A 14,765-nucleotide genomic window follows, 5' to 3' on the forward strand; every position below is an offset into this window, starting at 1 on the left:
TGCTCACCTTCAGGAGCAAGCCACAGAGAGGAGGATACGGCGACGTGCACTGAGGCATCAGCCTGCTACAGGGCCCACACCCTCCAGTGCCACGTACCCCTGTCCCTCCTGTGGCAAAACCTGCGGATCCCGCATCGGCCTGCACAGCCACATGGCTATGCACCGCCGCAACACACCCCAATAAATGTCTATTCATTAAAATTGGAGCAACGTCATCATCGTTATCGATGGACTGCCATAAGCTAAGTGTGTACTTGAGTGTGTGTGTACTTATGTGTGTGTGTACATGTGTGTGTGTACTTGAGTGTGTGTATACATAAGTGTGTACATGAGTGTGTGTGAACATGAGTGTGTGTGTACTTGAGTGTGTGTGTACTTGAGTGTGTGTGTACTTGTGTGTGCGTGTACATGTGTGTGTGTACTTGAGTGTGTGTATACATAAGTGTGTACATGAGTGTGTGTGTACTTGAGTGTGTACATGAGTGTGTGTGTGTACTTGAGTGTGTGTGTACTTGAGTGTGTGTGTACTTGTGTGTGTGTGTACATGTGTGTGTGTACTTGAGTGTGTGTATACATAAGTGTGTACATGAGTGTGTGTGTACTTGAGTGTGTACATGAGTGTGTGTGTACTTGAGTGTGTACATGAGTGTGTGTGTACTTGAGTGTGTACATGAGTGTGTGTGTACTTATGTGTGTGTACTTGAGTGTGTGTGTACATGAGTGTGTGTGTACTTGAGTGTGTGTGTACTTGAGTGTGTGTGTACTTGAGTGTGTGTGTACTTGTGTGTGTTTACCACGTGGTGACAGTTGAACTCCTTCATCACAGACGCTTCATTGAGGAACTCGATTCTTTCTCTCATACTCGCCGACTCGTTGACCGTCTTCACGGCGACTCTGGTCTCGTCCGAGGTCTGGAGCAGACCCTCGTAGACCATCCCGAAGGACCCCTGTCCGAGCTCCCTCAGCAGCGAGACCTTGTCCCGCGACACCTCCCACTCGTCTGGAACGTACACTGACACACCACACACACGCCACAGACACACACACCACAGACACACCACAGACACACACCACAGACACACACCACAGACACACACACCACAGACACACACGCCACAGACACACACACCACAGACACACACACCACAGACACACACACCACAGACACACACACCACAGACGTCAACGACTCGCTCTGACTCGACTCATAGGTTCAACACTCACTCTCTGCGGCGCTGAAGTACTCGGGGTTGACGGACGCGTACAACACACCGTTACCAAGACGATCGCTGTTCCTGCGACAACACACGTGAACACATGAGTGAAGGAGGATAGAAGGAAGAGGAGGAAGAGAAGGAAGAGGAGGAAGAGGAGGAAGAGGAGGAAGAGAATGAAGAGGAGGAAGAGGAGGAAGAGGAGGAAGAGAAGGAAGAGGAGGAAGAGGAGGAAGAGAAGGAAGAGGAGGAAGAGGAGGAAGAGGAGGAAGAGGAGGAAGAGGAGGAAGAGAATGAAGAGGAGGAAGAGGAGGAAGAGAATGAAGAGGAGGAAGAGAAGGAAGAGGAGGAAGAGGAGGAAGAGAAGGAAGAGGAGGAAGAGGAGGAAGAGAAGGAAGAGAAGGAAGAGGAGGAAGAGAAGGAAGAGGAGGAAGAGGAGGAAGAGGAGGAAGAGAAGGAAGAGGAGGAAGAGCAGGAAGAGGAGGAAGAGGAGGAAGAGGAGGAAGAGGAGGAAGAGAAGGAAGAGGAGGAAGAGGAGGAAGAGGAGGAAGAGAAGGAAGAGGAGGAAGAGAAGGAAGAGGAGGAAGAGGAGGAAGAGGAGGAAGAGAAGGAAGAGGAGGAAGAGCAGGAAGAGGAGGAAGAGGAGGAAGAGGAGGAAGAGGAGGAAGAGAAGGAAGAGGAGGAAGAGGAGGAAGAGGAGGAAGAGAATGAAGAGGAGGAAGAGAAGGAAGAGGAGGAAGAGAATGAAGAGGAGGAAGAGAAGGAAGAGGAGGAAGAGGAGGAAGAGAAGGAAGAGGAGGAAGAGAAGGAAGAGGAGGAAGAGGAGGAAGAGAAGGAAGAGACGACTCACCTTTTTCTGTTGAACATGAAGAGCAGAGTCACGAGGACACTGATGATGAGGACCAGCATGAGAGGGACGAAGACGACGGTATATACAACGTGTTCATAACCTGCAGAGACACATTCACGTGTTCATAACCTGCAGAGACACATTCACGTGTTCATAACCTGCAGAGACACATTCATGTGTTCATAACCTGCAGAGACACATTCATGTGTTCATAACCTGCAGAGACACATTCACGTGTTCATAACCTGCAGAGACACATTCACGTGTTCATAACCTGCAGAGACACATTCATGTGTTCATAACCTGCAGAGACACATTCACGTGTTCATAACCTGCAGAGACACATTCACGTGTTCATAACCTGCAGAGACACATTCATGTGTTCATAACCTGCAGAGACACATTCACGTGTTCATAACCTGCAGAGACACATTCACGTGTTCATAACCTGCAGAGACACATTCATGTGTTCATAACCTGCAGAGACACATTCATGTGTTCATAACCTGCAGAGACACATTCACGTGTTCATAACCTGCAGAGACACATTCACGTGTTCATAACCTGCAGAGTCACATTCACGTGTTCATAACCTGCAGACACATTTATGTGTTCATAACCTGCAGAGACACATTCATGTGTTCATAACCTGCAGAGACACATTCACGTGTTCATAACCTGCAGAGACACATTCATGTGTTCATAACCTGCAGAGACACATTCATGTGTTCATAACCTGCAGAGACACATTCACGTGTTCATAACCTGCAGAGACACATTCACGTGTTCATAACCTGCAGAGACACATTCATGTGTTCATAACCTGCAGAGACACATTCACGTGTTCATAACCTGCAGAGACACATTCACGTGTTCATAACCTGCAGAGACACATTCATGTGTTCATAACCTGCAGAGACACATTCATGTGTTCATAACCTGCAGAGACACATTCACGTGTTCATAACCTGCAGAGACACATTCACGTGTTCATAACCTGCAGAGACACATTCACGTGTTCATAACCTGCAGAGACACATTCATGTGTTCATAACCTGCAGAGACACATTCACGTGTTCATAACCTGCAGAGACACATTCATGTGTTCATAACCTGCAGAGACACATTCATGTGTTCATAACCTGCAGAGACACATTCACGTGTTCATAACCTGCAGAGACACATTCACGTGTTCATAACCTGCAGAGACACATTCACGTGTTCATAACCTGCAGAGACACATTCACGTGTTCATAACCTGCAGAGACACATTCACGTGTTCATAACCTGCAGAGACACATTCACGTGTTCATAACCTGCAGAGACACATTCATGTGTTCATAACCTGCAGAGACACATTCATGTGTTCATAACCTGCAGAGACACATTCATGTGTTCATAACCTGCAGAGACACATTCACGTGTTCATAACCTGCAGAGACACATTCACGTGTTCATAACCTGCAGAGACACATTCATGTGTTCATAACCTGCAGAGACACATTCACGTGTTCATAACCTGCAGAGACACATTCATGTGTTCATAACCTGCAGAGACACATTCACGTGTTCATAACCTGCAGAGACACATTCACGTGTTCATAACCTGCAGAGACACATTCACGTGTTCATAACCTGCAGAGACACATTCATGTGTTCATAACCTGCAGAGACACATTCACGTGTTCATAACCTGCAGAGACACATTCACGTGTTCATAACCTGCAGAGACACATTCATGTGTTCATAACCTGCAGAGACACATTCATGTGTTCATAACCTGCAGAGACACATTCACGTGTTCATAACCTGCAGAGACACATTCATGTGTTCATAACCTGCAGAGACACATTCATGTGTTCATAACCTGCAGAGACACATTCACGTGTTCATAACCTGCAGAGACACATTCACGTGTTCATAACCTGCAGAGACACATTCATGTGTTCATAACCTGCAGAGACACATTCACGTGTTCATAACCTGCAGAGACACATTCACGTGTTCATAACCTGCAGAGACACATTCACGTGTTCATAACCTGCAGAGACACATTCACGTGTTCATAACCTGCAGAGACACATTCATGTGTTCATAACCTGCAGAGACACATTCATGTGTTCATAACCTGCAGAGACACATTCACGTGTTCATAACCTGCAGAGACACATTCACGTGTTCATAACCTGCAGAGGCACATTCACGTGTTCATAACCTGCAGAGACACATTCACGTGTTCATAACCTGCAGAGACACATTCATGTGTTCATAACCTGCAGAGACACATTCATGTGTTCATAACCTGCAGAGACTCGTTAACGTGTTCATAACCTGCAGAGACACATTCACGTGTTCATAACCTGCAGAGACACATTCACGTGTTCATAACCTGCAGAGACACATTTATGTGTTCATAACCTGCAGAGACACATTCACGTGTTCATAACCTGCAGAGACACATTCACGTGTTCATAACCTGCAGAGACTCGTTAATGTGTTCATAACCTGCAGAGACACATTCATGTGTTCATAACCTGCAGAGACACATTCATGTGTTCATAACCTGCAGAGACACATTCACGTGTTCATAACCTGCAGAGACACATTCACGTGTTCATAACCTGCAGAGACACATTCATGTGTTCATAACCTGCAGAGACACATTCATGTGTTCATAACCTGCAGAGACTCGTTAACGTGTTCATAACCTGCAGAGACACATTCACGTGTTCATAACCTGCAGAGACACATTCACGTGTTCATAACCTGCAGAGACACATTTATGTGTTCATAACCTGCAGAGACACATTCACGTGTTCATAACCTGCAGAGACACATTCATGTGTTCATAACCTGCAGAGACACATTCATGTGTTCATTCACGTGTTCATAACCTGCAGAGACACATTCATGTGTTCATAACCTGCAGAGACACATTCACGTGTTCATAACCTGCAGAGACACATTCATGTGTTCATAACCTGCAGAGACACATTCATGTGTTCATAACCTGCAGAGACACATTCACGTGTTCATAACCTGCAGAGACACATTCATGTGTTCATTCACGTGTTCATAACCTGCAGAGACACATTCACGTGTTCATAACCTGCAGAGACACATTCACGTGTTCATAACCTGCAGAGACACATTTATGTGTTCATAACCTGCAGAGACACATTCACGTGTTCATAACCTGCAGAGACACATTCATGTGTTCATAACCTGCAGAGACACATTCATGTGTTCATTCACGTGTTCATAACCTGCAGAGACACATTCATGTGTTCATAACCTGCAGAGACACATTCATGTGTTCATAACCTGCAGAGACACATTCATGTGTTCATAACCTGCAGAGACACATTCACGTGTTCATAACCTGCAGAGACACATTCATGTGTTCATAACCTGCAGAGACACATTCATGTGTTCATAACCTGCAGAGACACATTCATGTGTTCATAACCTGCAGAGACACATTCATGTGTTCATAACCTGCAGAGACTCGTTAATGTGTTCACTTCCTGCTTGTGCTTCGTCTCCAGACTCACGCTCAGCCACGTAGACCTCCAGGCTCTTAGTCCACGACCCGTTCCCTGCCAGCGACGTGGCTCTGACCCGGACCGAGTAGTTTCCCGGGCTGAGGTTGGACAGACGGACTCCTCGCTGGCTCTGATAGGCTCGACCCGAGACGCACTCGTGCTTCTCCGTCTGGCGAGTGAACACATGAGTCTCTCTGACATCCACTCGTCAGCCTGAGACGTACCTCTGCCGCCAGCTTGATCTCGTACATCAGGATCAGTCCGTTGGGACGCGCCGGCGCCGGCCACCGCAGGAAGACCCAGTCCTCGTGACCCTCCCAGGTCACCGGCCCCGGAACATCGTCGGCTTTTTCTGCAGAACAAACAGAGTGGGAGAGGGAGGTGCCACGGGTCGGGCCCGGGCGACTCACCTGCGGGTTTGGTTCTGGAGAAGACGAACTCTGCGGCGCTGCAGCGCTGCACCTGGCTGTTGCAGGCGTGGACGTCGATGCGGTAGACGGTGAAGGCCTGCAGGCCCGAGATCTGCAGCTCGCGCTCCGTCACCGCCTGCTCCAGGAAGTCAAAGTCCCGCTCCGGAGGGGACGACGTGCTGCTATTGGCCGGCGCCGGAGGAGGCGGAGCCGTGGTGCTGTTTCCATGGAGATGGGTCTGCGTGGCGCGAGTGAAGTTGGCGGCGAAGACGTCGCGGCGCCGGCGGTCGGCCGGACTGGAGGGAAAATAGTTGACGTTTAAATACGTTATTGTTGAAAATATGTTTTTATACATTTTATCATTAAAAGTTTTGTTTCTTATAATTATTGATGGAAAAATTGATGTAAATAAAATAAATCATCATTTTTAGTTTGATATTCTTAATAATAACCATGTGACGCGTTTGTTCGACCAGTTAACGTTTGTACCTCGACGCGTCTCCTTCAGGTATATACTGTACATACATATATATATATATATATATATATATATGTATGTATATATATATATATATGTATGTATATATGTATATTTATATATATACTGTACATACATATATATATATATATATACTGTACATACATACATATATATATATACTGTACATACATATATATATATATATATATACTGTACATACATACATATATATATACTGTACATACATATATATATATATATATATATATACTGTACATACATATATATATATATACTTTACATACATATATATATATATATATATACTTTACATACATATATATATATATATATATATATATACTTTACATACATATATATATATATATATATATATATATATATACTGTACATACATACATATATATATATATATCTATATATACATATATATATATATCTATATATACATGCATATATAGATATATATATGTATATATATATACATGCATATATAATATATATATATGTATATAGATATATATGCATGTATATATCTATATAGATATATATGCATGTATATATATCTATATATATATATATATATATATATATGTATGTATGTTACTGTAGTTTTCTCTTGTTAAATATATATTTAAACTTGTACTCGTGACAATAAACGCTTTGAATCTTGAAATGATGCCTCTGTGATCTGTTGCTCTGGTTATTACACAACATTACGAGTAAAATCTATTTTTCTCATTAAATCTCAAACTACGTGTGAAAACAATTTAATTGAGAATAAAAAACATTTCAAGATAAAAAGTTCTAAAAGTGTGACGATGCCCATATATGGTCGTCTCACCGCGGCGTGAAGATGGAGTTGTGCAGGAAGTTCTCGAACACCTTCCTGTAGGAGGCGTCGGCGGCCTCGGCCTCCAGGTCCTCCACCGACTTGGGACACGGGCAGCAGGGAGTCTTGTCGGCCTCGTCCGGGTCGGGTCGGGTCGGGCCGGCCTCCTCCTCCGGGTCTCCCACGCCGATGGCGGCGACTCGTATCGGGATCTTCAGGTCTGCGGGGGGGGAGACGGTCAGTCCCGGGTCAGAGGTCAGGGGTCAGGGGTCAGGCACCTTTGGAGCAGTAGTTGTGCTGGTACAGCTCCCGGTCCTCAGCCTGCTGCTGCCAGCGGACCAGGTAGTAGGTCTGGTTCCCGTTGGGCGAGGTGGGCGCGGACCAGCGGACCACCAGCCGGGAGGTGGAGTTAGAGAACGCTCGCACGTCCTGAGGCATAGAGGGCGCTGCAGGAGACACGGTTAGAGATGCCCTCTGCTTCCCGCCCTCCGACCCCGGTACCTGCAGGGCTGGTCCGGATGTAGACCACCTTGCTCTTGGCGCTGGGCGTGTGCTTGTCGTCCACGGCGAGCGTGACGGCCTTGACGAAGACGGCGTACTGAGTCCAGGGCTTGAGGCTGGACAGAAGGACTCCCGGGTCCAGATCCTTGTCCGGACGCAGCTCCACGTCCACCATGTTCCAGCTGTTGGAGCCGCAGCCGTCCTGACCTTCGAACTCCGTGATGTTCTGACTGGGTCTGTGGGGGGGGGGGGGGGGGGGGGACCGGAACATTATGACCGCCTGCCTCGTTTACACAACATATGTTTTTTGTTAACACACACAGTTATCAATACGCTTTAAAAACATGTTTGTCATTAATATTATTTCATTAGTGTTTCTTGTATTTATTTAATTATTCTCTTGATGTTTTGTTTTAACAACTTTCATTTCCTCAACGCGGGAAAATAAATCTTAAGGGTTCAGAACAAGTGAGTGAGTGTAATGACTGCTGTTGTCCACCAGAGGGAACACTTGTGTTTTCTGCTGCTCGTTCCTGATCAGAGTCGCTGATGTTCCAAAGTAAACTATAACTGTAGAGACACGAGGAGGAACATCTGATGGAGGACCTCCTGGAGGAGGACCTCCTGGAGGATGACCTCCTGGAGGAGGACCTCCTGGAGGATGACCTCCTGGAGGAGGACCTCCTGCTGAAGAAACGACATCCACGGCGTCCGGAGAAACTTACGCCTCTTTGAAGTAGACGATGAAGCTGATGAGGTCCCTGAAGTCATGGGGTCGGTACCGCTCCCACGTCAGCTTGATCCTGGTGCTGCTGGTGCTGTTGTACTTGAACTTGAGGATGGTGCTCTCGCCTGCAGGAGATCACAGGTCAGCGCTCCACGACCTCGACCCCGCCGTGACCTCCTCACTCACAGCTGGCCCGGTCGCCATTGTTCCTGAAGTCGCTCTCGTCGAACTGGCCCCGGACCCCCGTCTTCTCCCACATCTTGTGGATCTCGGACACGCAGAGCTTGGGGTTGGCCCTGAAGAACAACGAGCCCTTCTTGATGGTCAAGTTGTGATGTTTCCAGTCCCACAAGTACTGGAGCTGCTGGTTGTCCGAGGCTGAGAAGGCGAACATGCTGAGGAGGAGAAGAAGAGACAAGTGAAGATGAAGAGCAAGTAGAGATGATGGATGAAGATAAAGATAAAGATAAAGATGATGATGATGATGATGATGATGATGATGATGATGATGAAGATGATGAAGATGAAGATGAAGATGAAGATGAAGATGAAGATGAAGATGAAGATGAAGATGAAGATGAAGAACTCACTCGTCCAGAAGTTCTTCTCCATCGATGGTCCTGAGGCTGCGCAGGAAGAACAAGGAGCTCAGTGTGTGTGAGCGCCGGATGCGGACGAAGCCTGTGACTCTCTGGATCAGACCCGTGAAGCTCTCCAGCTCGGCCACCATGTTGTCTGGACACACACACGTGTCACGGTCGGTGGCGTGTGTGAGCGCAGCGGTCAGTGGCGCGTGTGTGAGCGCAGCGGTCAGTGGCGCGCGTGTGAGCGCAGCGGTCAGTAGCGTGCGAGCGCAGCGGTCAGTGGCGTGCGAGCGCAGCGGTCAGTGGCGTGTGTCAGCGCAGCGGTCAGTGGCGCGCAAGCGCAGCGGTCAGTGGCGTGCGAGCGCAGCAGTCAGTAGCGTGCGAGCGCAGCGGTCAGTGGCGTGCGAGCGCAGCGGTCAGTGGCGTGCGAGCGCAGCGGTCAGTAGCGTGCGAGCGCAGCGGTCAGTGGCGTGTGTGAGCACAGCGGTCAGTGGCGTGCGAGCGCAGCGGTCAGTGGCGTGCGAGCGCAGCGGTCAGTGGCGTGCGAGCGCAGCGGTCAGTGGCGTGCGAGCGCAGCGGTCAGTAGCGTGCGAGCGCAGCGGTCAGTGGCGTGCGAGCGCAGCGGTCAGTAGCGTGCGAGCGCAGCGGTCAGTGGCGTGTGTGAGCACAGCGGTCAGTGGCGTGCGAGCGCAGCGGTCAGTGGCGTGTGTCAGCGCAGCGGTCAGTGGCGCGTGTGCGAGCGCAGCGGTCAGTGGCGTGTGTGAGCGCAGCGGTCAGTGGCGTGTGTGAGCGCAGCGGTCAGTGGCGTGTGTGAGCGCAGCGGTCAGTGGCGTGCGAGCGCAGCGGTCAGTGGCGCGCGTGTGAGCGCAGCGGTCAGTGGCGCGCGTGTGAGCGCAGCGATCAGTGGCGCGCGTGTGAGCGCAGCGGTCAGTGGCGCGCGTGTGAGCGCAGCGGTCAGTGGCGCGCGTGTGAGCGCAGCGGTCAGTGGCGCACGCACGCGCGGTCAGTGGCGCGCGTGTGAGCGCAGCGGTCAGTGGCGCGCGTGTGAGCGCAGCGATCAGTGGCGCAGCTACTCACGGCCGCGGCGGATGTTGATGTGCAGGTTGCCCTTGATGACGGTGCAGCCCTTCAGCGACTGCGCGGCGTCCATGGAGTCCACCACCTTCTCCTCGCACACCTTGTCGCACAGGCCGTCGCACGCCTTGCACAGCATGCTGGGAAGAGACAGGCTGTTGTCACAGCGACGGGGGCGGAGCCGGACTCACCTGTGCGGCGAGACGCGGGTGTGTCCGGGCGGACACTCGGACAGGCAGTCGCCGCCGTGGAGGACGTAGCTGATCCTGGAGCAGACGTCGGCGCCGATGCAGCGCCAGCCCTCGAACCTGAAGGTGCCGCGCGGGCAGTTCTTCACACAGCGCCCCCGGTGGTCGTAGTGAACGCAGCCCGAGCAGGCGCTGTCGTTGCCCGGCGACGAGCAGCTGCCCAGACACTGAGGATGGCAACAGTCGCCCGACGCTGTGCACGCCTGTTTCCTGCACTCGTCCGGACACTCTGTGGAGAGACATGTTGTTCAGGCTTCAAGTCTTACTTTTTATCATCTAACGTTTATATATATATATATACTTATATTATATTTATATATATATTATATGTATTCATATCATATTTATTTATACTTGTATTATATTTATTCTTATCATGTTTATTGTTATTATATTTATATACTTCAATAAAGTCTCAAGTTATATTCCAACACATTGTTACATATTTTGGTTTCAGTTTTTATTAAATAAACCAAAACATAAGAATCTCTGAGTAATACAACAAGCATTACTCAGAGATTCTTGTTACATTACTCAGAGATTCTTGTTACATTACTCAGAGATTCTTGTTGCATTACTCAGAGATTATTGTTACATTACTCAGTGATTCTTGTTGCATTACTCAGTGATTCTTGTTACATTACTCAGAGATTATTGTTGCATTACTCAGTGATTCTTGTTGCATTACTCAGTGATTCTTGTTACATTACTCAGAGATTCTTGTTACATTACTCAGAGATTCTTGTTGCATTACTCAGAGATTATTGTTACATTACTCAGAGATTCTTGTTGCATTACTCAGAGATTATTGTTACATTACTCAGAGATTCTTGTTGCATTACTCAGAGATTCTTGTTGCATTACTCATAGATTCTTGTTACATTACTCAGAGATTATTGTTACATTACTCAGAGATTCTTGTTGCATTACTCAGAGATTATTGTTACATTACTCAGAGATTCTTGTTGCATTACTCAGAGATTCTTGTTGCATTACTCAGAGATTCTTGTTGCATTACTCATAGATTCTTGTTACATTACTCAGAGATTATTGTTACATTACTCAGAGATTATTGTTGCATTACTCAGTGATTCTTGTTACATTACTCAGAGATTCTTGTTACATTACTCAGAGATTCTTGTTGCATTACTCAGAGATTATTGTTACATTACTCAGAGATTCTTGTTGCATTACTCAGAGATTCTTGTTGCATTACTCAGAGATTATTGTTACATTACTCAGAGATTCTTGTTGCATTACTCAGAGATTCTTGTTGCATTACTCATAGATTCTTGTTGCATTACTCAGAGATTCTTGTTACATTACTCAGAGATTCTTGTTGCATTACTCAGAGATTCTTGTTACATTACTCAGAGATTCTTGTTACATTACTCAGAGATTCTTGTTACATTACTCAGAGATTATTGTTACATTACTCAGAGATTCTTGTTGCATTACTCAGAGATTATTGTTACATTACTCAGAGATTCTTGTTACATTACTCAGAGATTCTTGTTGCATTACTCAGAGATTCTTGTTGCATTACTCAGAGATTCTTGTTACATTACTCAGAGATTCTTGTTACATTACTCAGAGATTCTTGTTGCATTACTCATAGATTCTTGTTACATTACTCAGAGATTATTGTTACATTACTCAGAGATTCTTGTTGCATTACTCAGAGATTATTGTTACATTACTCAGAGATTCTTGTTGCATTACTCAGAGATTCTTGTTGCATTACTCAGAGATTCTTGTTACATTACTCAGAGATTCTTGTTACATTACTCAGAGATTCTTGTTGCATTACTCATAGATTCTTGTTGCATTACTCAGAGATTCTTGTTGCATTACTCATAGATTCTTGTTACATTACTCATAGATTCTTGTTGCATTACTCAGAGATTCTTGTTACATTACTCAGAGATTCTTGTTGCATTACTCAGAGATTATTGTTGCATTACTCAGAGATTCTTGTTACATTACTCAGAGATTCTTGTTGCATTACTCAGAGATTATTGTTGCATTACTCAGAGATTCTTGTTACATTACTCAGAGATTCTTGTTACATTACTCAGAGATTCTTGTTACATTACTCAGAGATTCTTGTTACATTACTCAGAGATTATTGTTGCATTACTCAGAGATTCTTGTTGCATTACTCAGAGATTCTTGTTGCATTACTCAGAGATTCTTGTTGCATTACTCAGAGATTCTTGTTACATTACTCAGAGATTCTTGTTACATTACTCAGAGATTATTGTTACATTACTCAGAGATTCTTGTTACATTACTCAGAGATTATTGTTGCATTACTCAGAGATTCTTGTTGCATTACTCAGAGATTCTTGTTGCATTACTCAGAGATTCTTGTTGCATTACTCAGAGATTCTTGTTGCATTACTCAGAGATTCTTGTTGCATTACTCATAGATTCTTGTTGCATTACTCAGTGATTCTTGTTGCATTACTCGGAGATTCTTGTTGCATTACTCAGAGATTCTTGTTACATTACTCAGAGATTATTGTTGCATTACTCATAGATTCTTGTTGCATTACTCATAGATTCTTGTTGCATTACTCAGAGATTCTTGTTGCATTACTCAGAGATTCTTGTTGCATTACTCAGAGATTCTTGTTACATTCCTCAGAGATTATTGTTGCATTACTCATAGATTCTTGTTACATTACTCAGAGATTCTTGTTGCATTACTCATAGATTCTTGTTACATTACTCAGAGATTATTGTTACATTACTCAGAGATTCTTGTTACATTACTCAGAGATTATTGTTGCATTACTCAGAGATTCTTGTTGCATTACTCAGAGATTCTTGTTGCATTACTCAGAGATTCTTGTTACATTACTCATAGATTCTTGTTGCATTACTCAGAGATTCTTGTTGCATTACTCAGAGATTCTTGTTGCATTACTCAGAGATTCTTGTTACATTCCTCAGAGATTATTGTTGCATTACTCATAGATTCTTGTTACATTACTCAGAGATTCTTGTTGCATTACTCATAGATTCTTGTTACATTACTCAGAGATTATTGTTACATTACTCAGAGATTCTTGTTACATTACTCAGAGATTCTTGTTACATTACTCAGAGATTCTTGTTGCATTACTCATAGATTCTTGTTACATTACTCAGAGATTCTTGTTGCATTACTCAGAGATTATTGTTGCATTACTCAGAGATTCTTGTTACATTACTCAGAGATTCTTGTTACATTACTCAGAGATTATTGTTACATTACTCAGAGATTCTTGTTACATTACTCAGAGATTATTGTTGCATTACTCAGAGATTCTTGTTGCATTACTCAGAGATTCTTGTTGCATTACTCAGAGATTCTTGTTGCATTACTCAGTGATTCTTGTTGCATTACTCGGAGATTCTTGTTGCATTACTCAGAGATTCTTGTTACATTACTCAGAGATTATTGTTGCATTACTCATAGATTCTTGTTGCATTACTCAGAGATTCTTGTTGCATTACTCAGAGATTCTTGTTGCATTACTCAGAGATTCTTGTTACATTCCTCAGAGATTATTGTTGCATTACTCATAGATTCTTGTTACATTACTCAGAGATTCTTGTTGCATTACTCATAGATTCTTGTTACATTACTCAGAGATTATTGTTACATTACTCAGAGATTCTTGTTGCATTACTCATAGATTCTTGTTACATTACTCAGAGATTCTTGTTACATTACTCAGAGATTCTTGTTACATTACTCAGAGATTCTTGTTACATTACTCAGAGATTCTTGTTGCATTACTCATAGATTCTTGTTACATTACTCAGAGATTCTTGTTGCATTACTCAGAGATTATTGTTGCATTACTCAGAGATTCTTGTTACATTACTCAGAGATTCTTGTTACATTACTCAGAGATTATTGTTACATTACTCAGAGATTCTTGTTACATTACTCAGAGATTATTGTTGCATTACTCAGAGATTCTTGTTGCATTACTCAGAGATTCTTGTTGCATTACTCAGAGATTCTTGTTGCATTACTCAGAGATTATTGTTACATTACTCATAGATTCTTGTTGCATTACTCAGAGATTCTTGTTACATTACTCATAGATTCTTGTTGCATTACTCAGAGATTATTGTTACATTACTCAGAGATTCTTGTTACATTACTCAGAGATTCTTGTTACATTACTCAGAGATTATTGTTACATTACTCAGAGATTCTTGTTACATTACTCAGAGATTCTTGTTACATTACTCAGAGATTCTTGTTACATTACTCAG

The 14,765-nt window shown here is 44.7% G+C and overlaps 1 protein-coding gene across 1 annotated transcript in view; it reads right to left on the reverse strand.

The window, feature by feature from the left end:
- The window catches only part of igf1rb (insulin-like growth factor 1b receptor), a 47,991-nt gene that overhangs the window by 18,492 nt on the left and 14,734 nt on the right, over window positions 1–14,765 (reverse strand). Inside the window, exons 3-16 of the mRNA XM_087792987.1 lie at window positions 10,431–10,716; window positions 10,243–10,379; window positions 9,172–9,316; window positions 8,768–8,976; window positions 8,580–8,706; window positions 7,855–8,090; window positions 7,632–7,799; window positions 7,366–7,573; window positions 6,020–6,315; window positions 5,834–5,961; window positions 5,619–5,778; window positions 2,065–2,164; window positions 1,225–1,295; window positions 795–1,012 (exon numbers count right to left, since the gene is read on the reverse strand). Of these exons, the coding sequence (XP_087649113.1) occupies window positions 795–1,012; window positions 1,225–1,295; window positions 2,065–2,164; window positions 5,619–5,778; window positions 5,834–5,961; window positions 6,020–6,315; window positions 7,366–7,573; window positions 7,632–7,799; window positions 7,855–8,090; window positions 8,580–8,706; window positions 8,768–8,976; window positions 9,172–9,316; window positions 10,243–10,379; window positions 10,431–10,716 (2,489 nt within the window). The remainder of the gene's footprint in view (window positions 1–794; window positions 1,013–1,224; window positions 1,296–2,064; window positions 2,165–5,618; window positions 5,779–5,833; window positions 5,962–6,019; window positions 6,316–7,365; window positions 7,574–7,631; window positions 7,800–7,854; window positions 8,091–8,579; window positions 8,707–8,767; window positions 8,977–9,171; window positions 9,317–10,242; window positions 10,380–10,430; window positions 10,717–14,765) is intronic.

This window comes from Callionymus lyra, chromosome 6 (assembly GCF_982586985.1).
Source record: "Callionymus lyra chromosome 6, fCalLyr1.hap1.1, whole genome shotgun sequence".
Classification (NCBI taxonomy): Eukaryota; Metazoa; Chordata; class Actinopteri; order Syngnathiformes; family Callionymidae; genus Callionymus; species Callionymus lyra.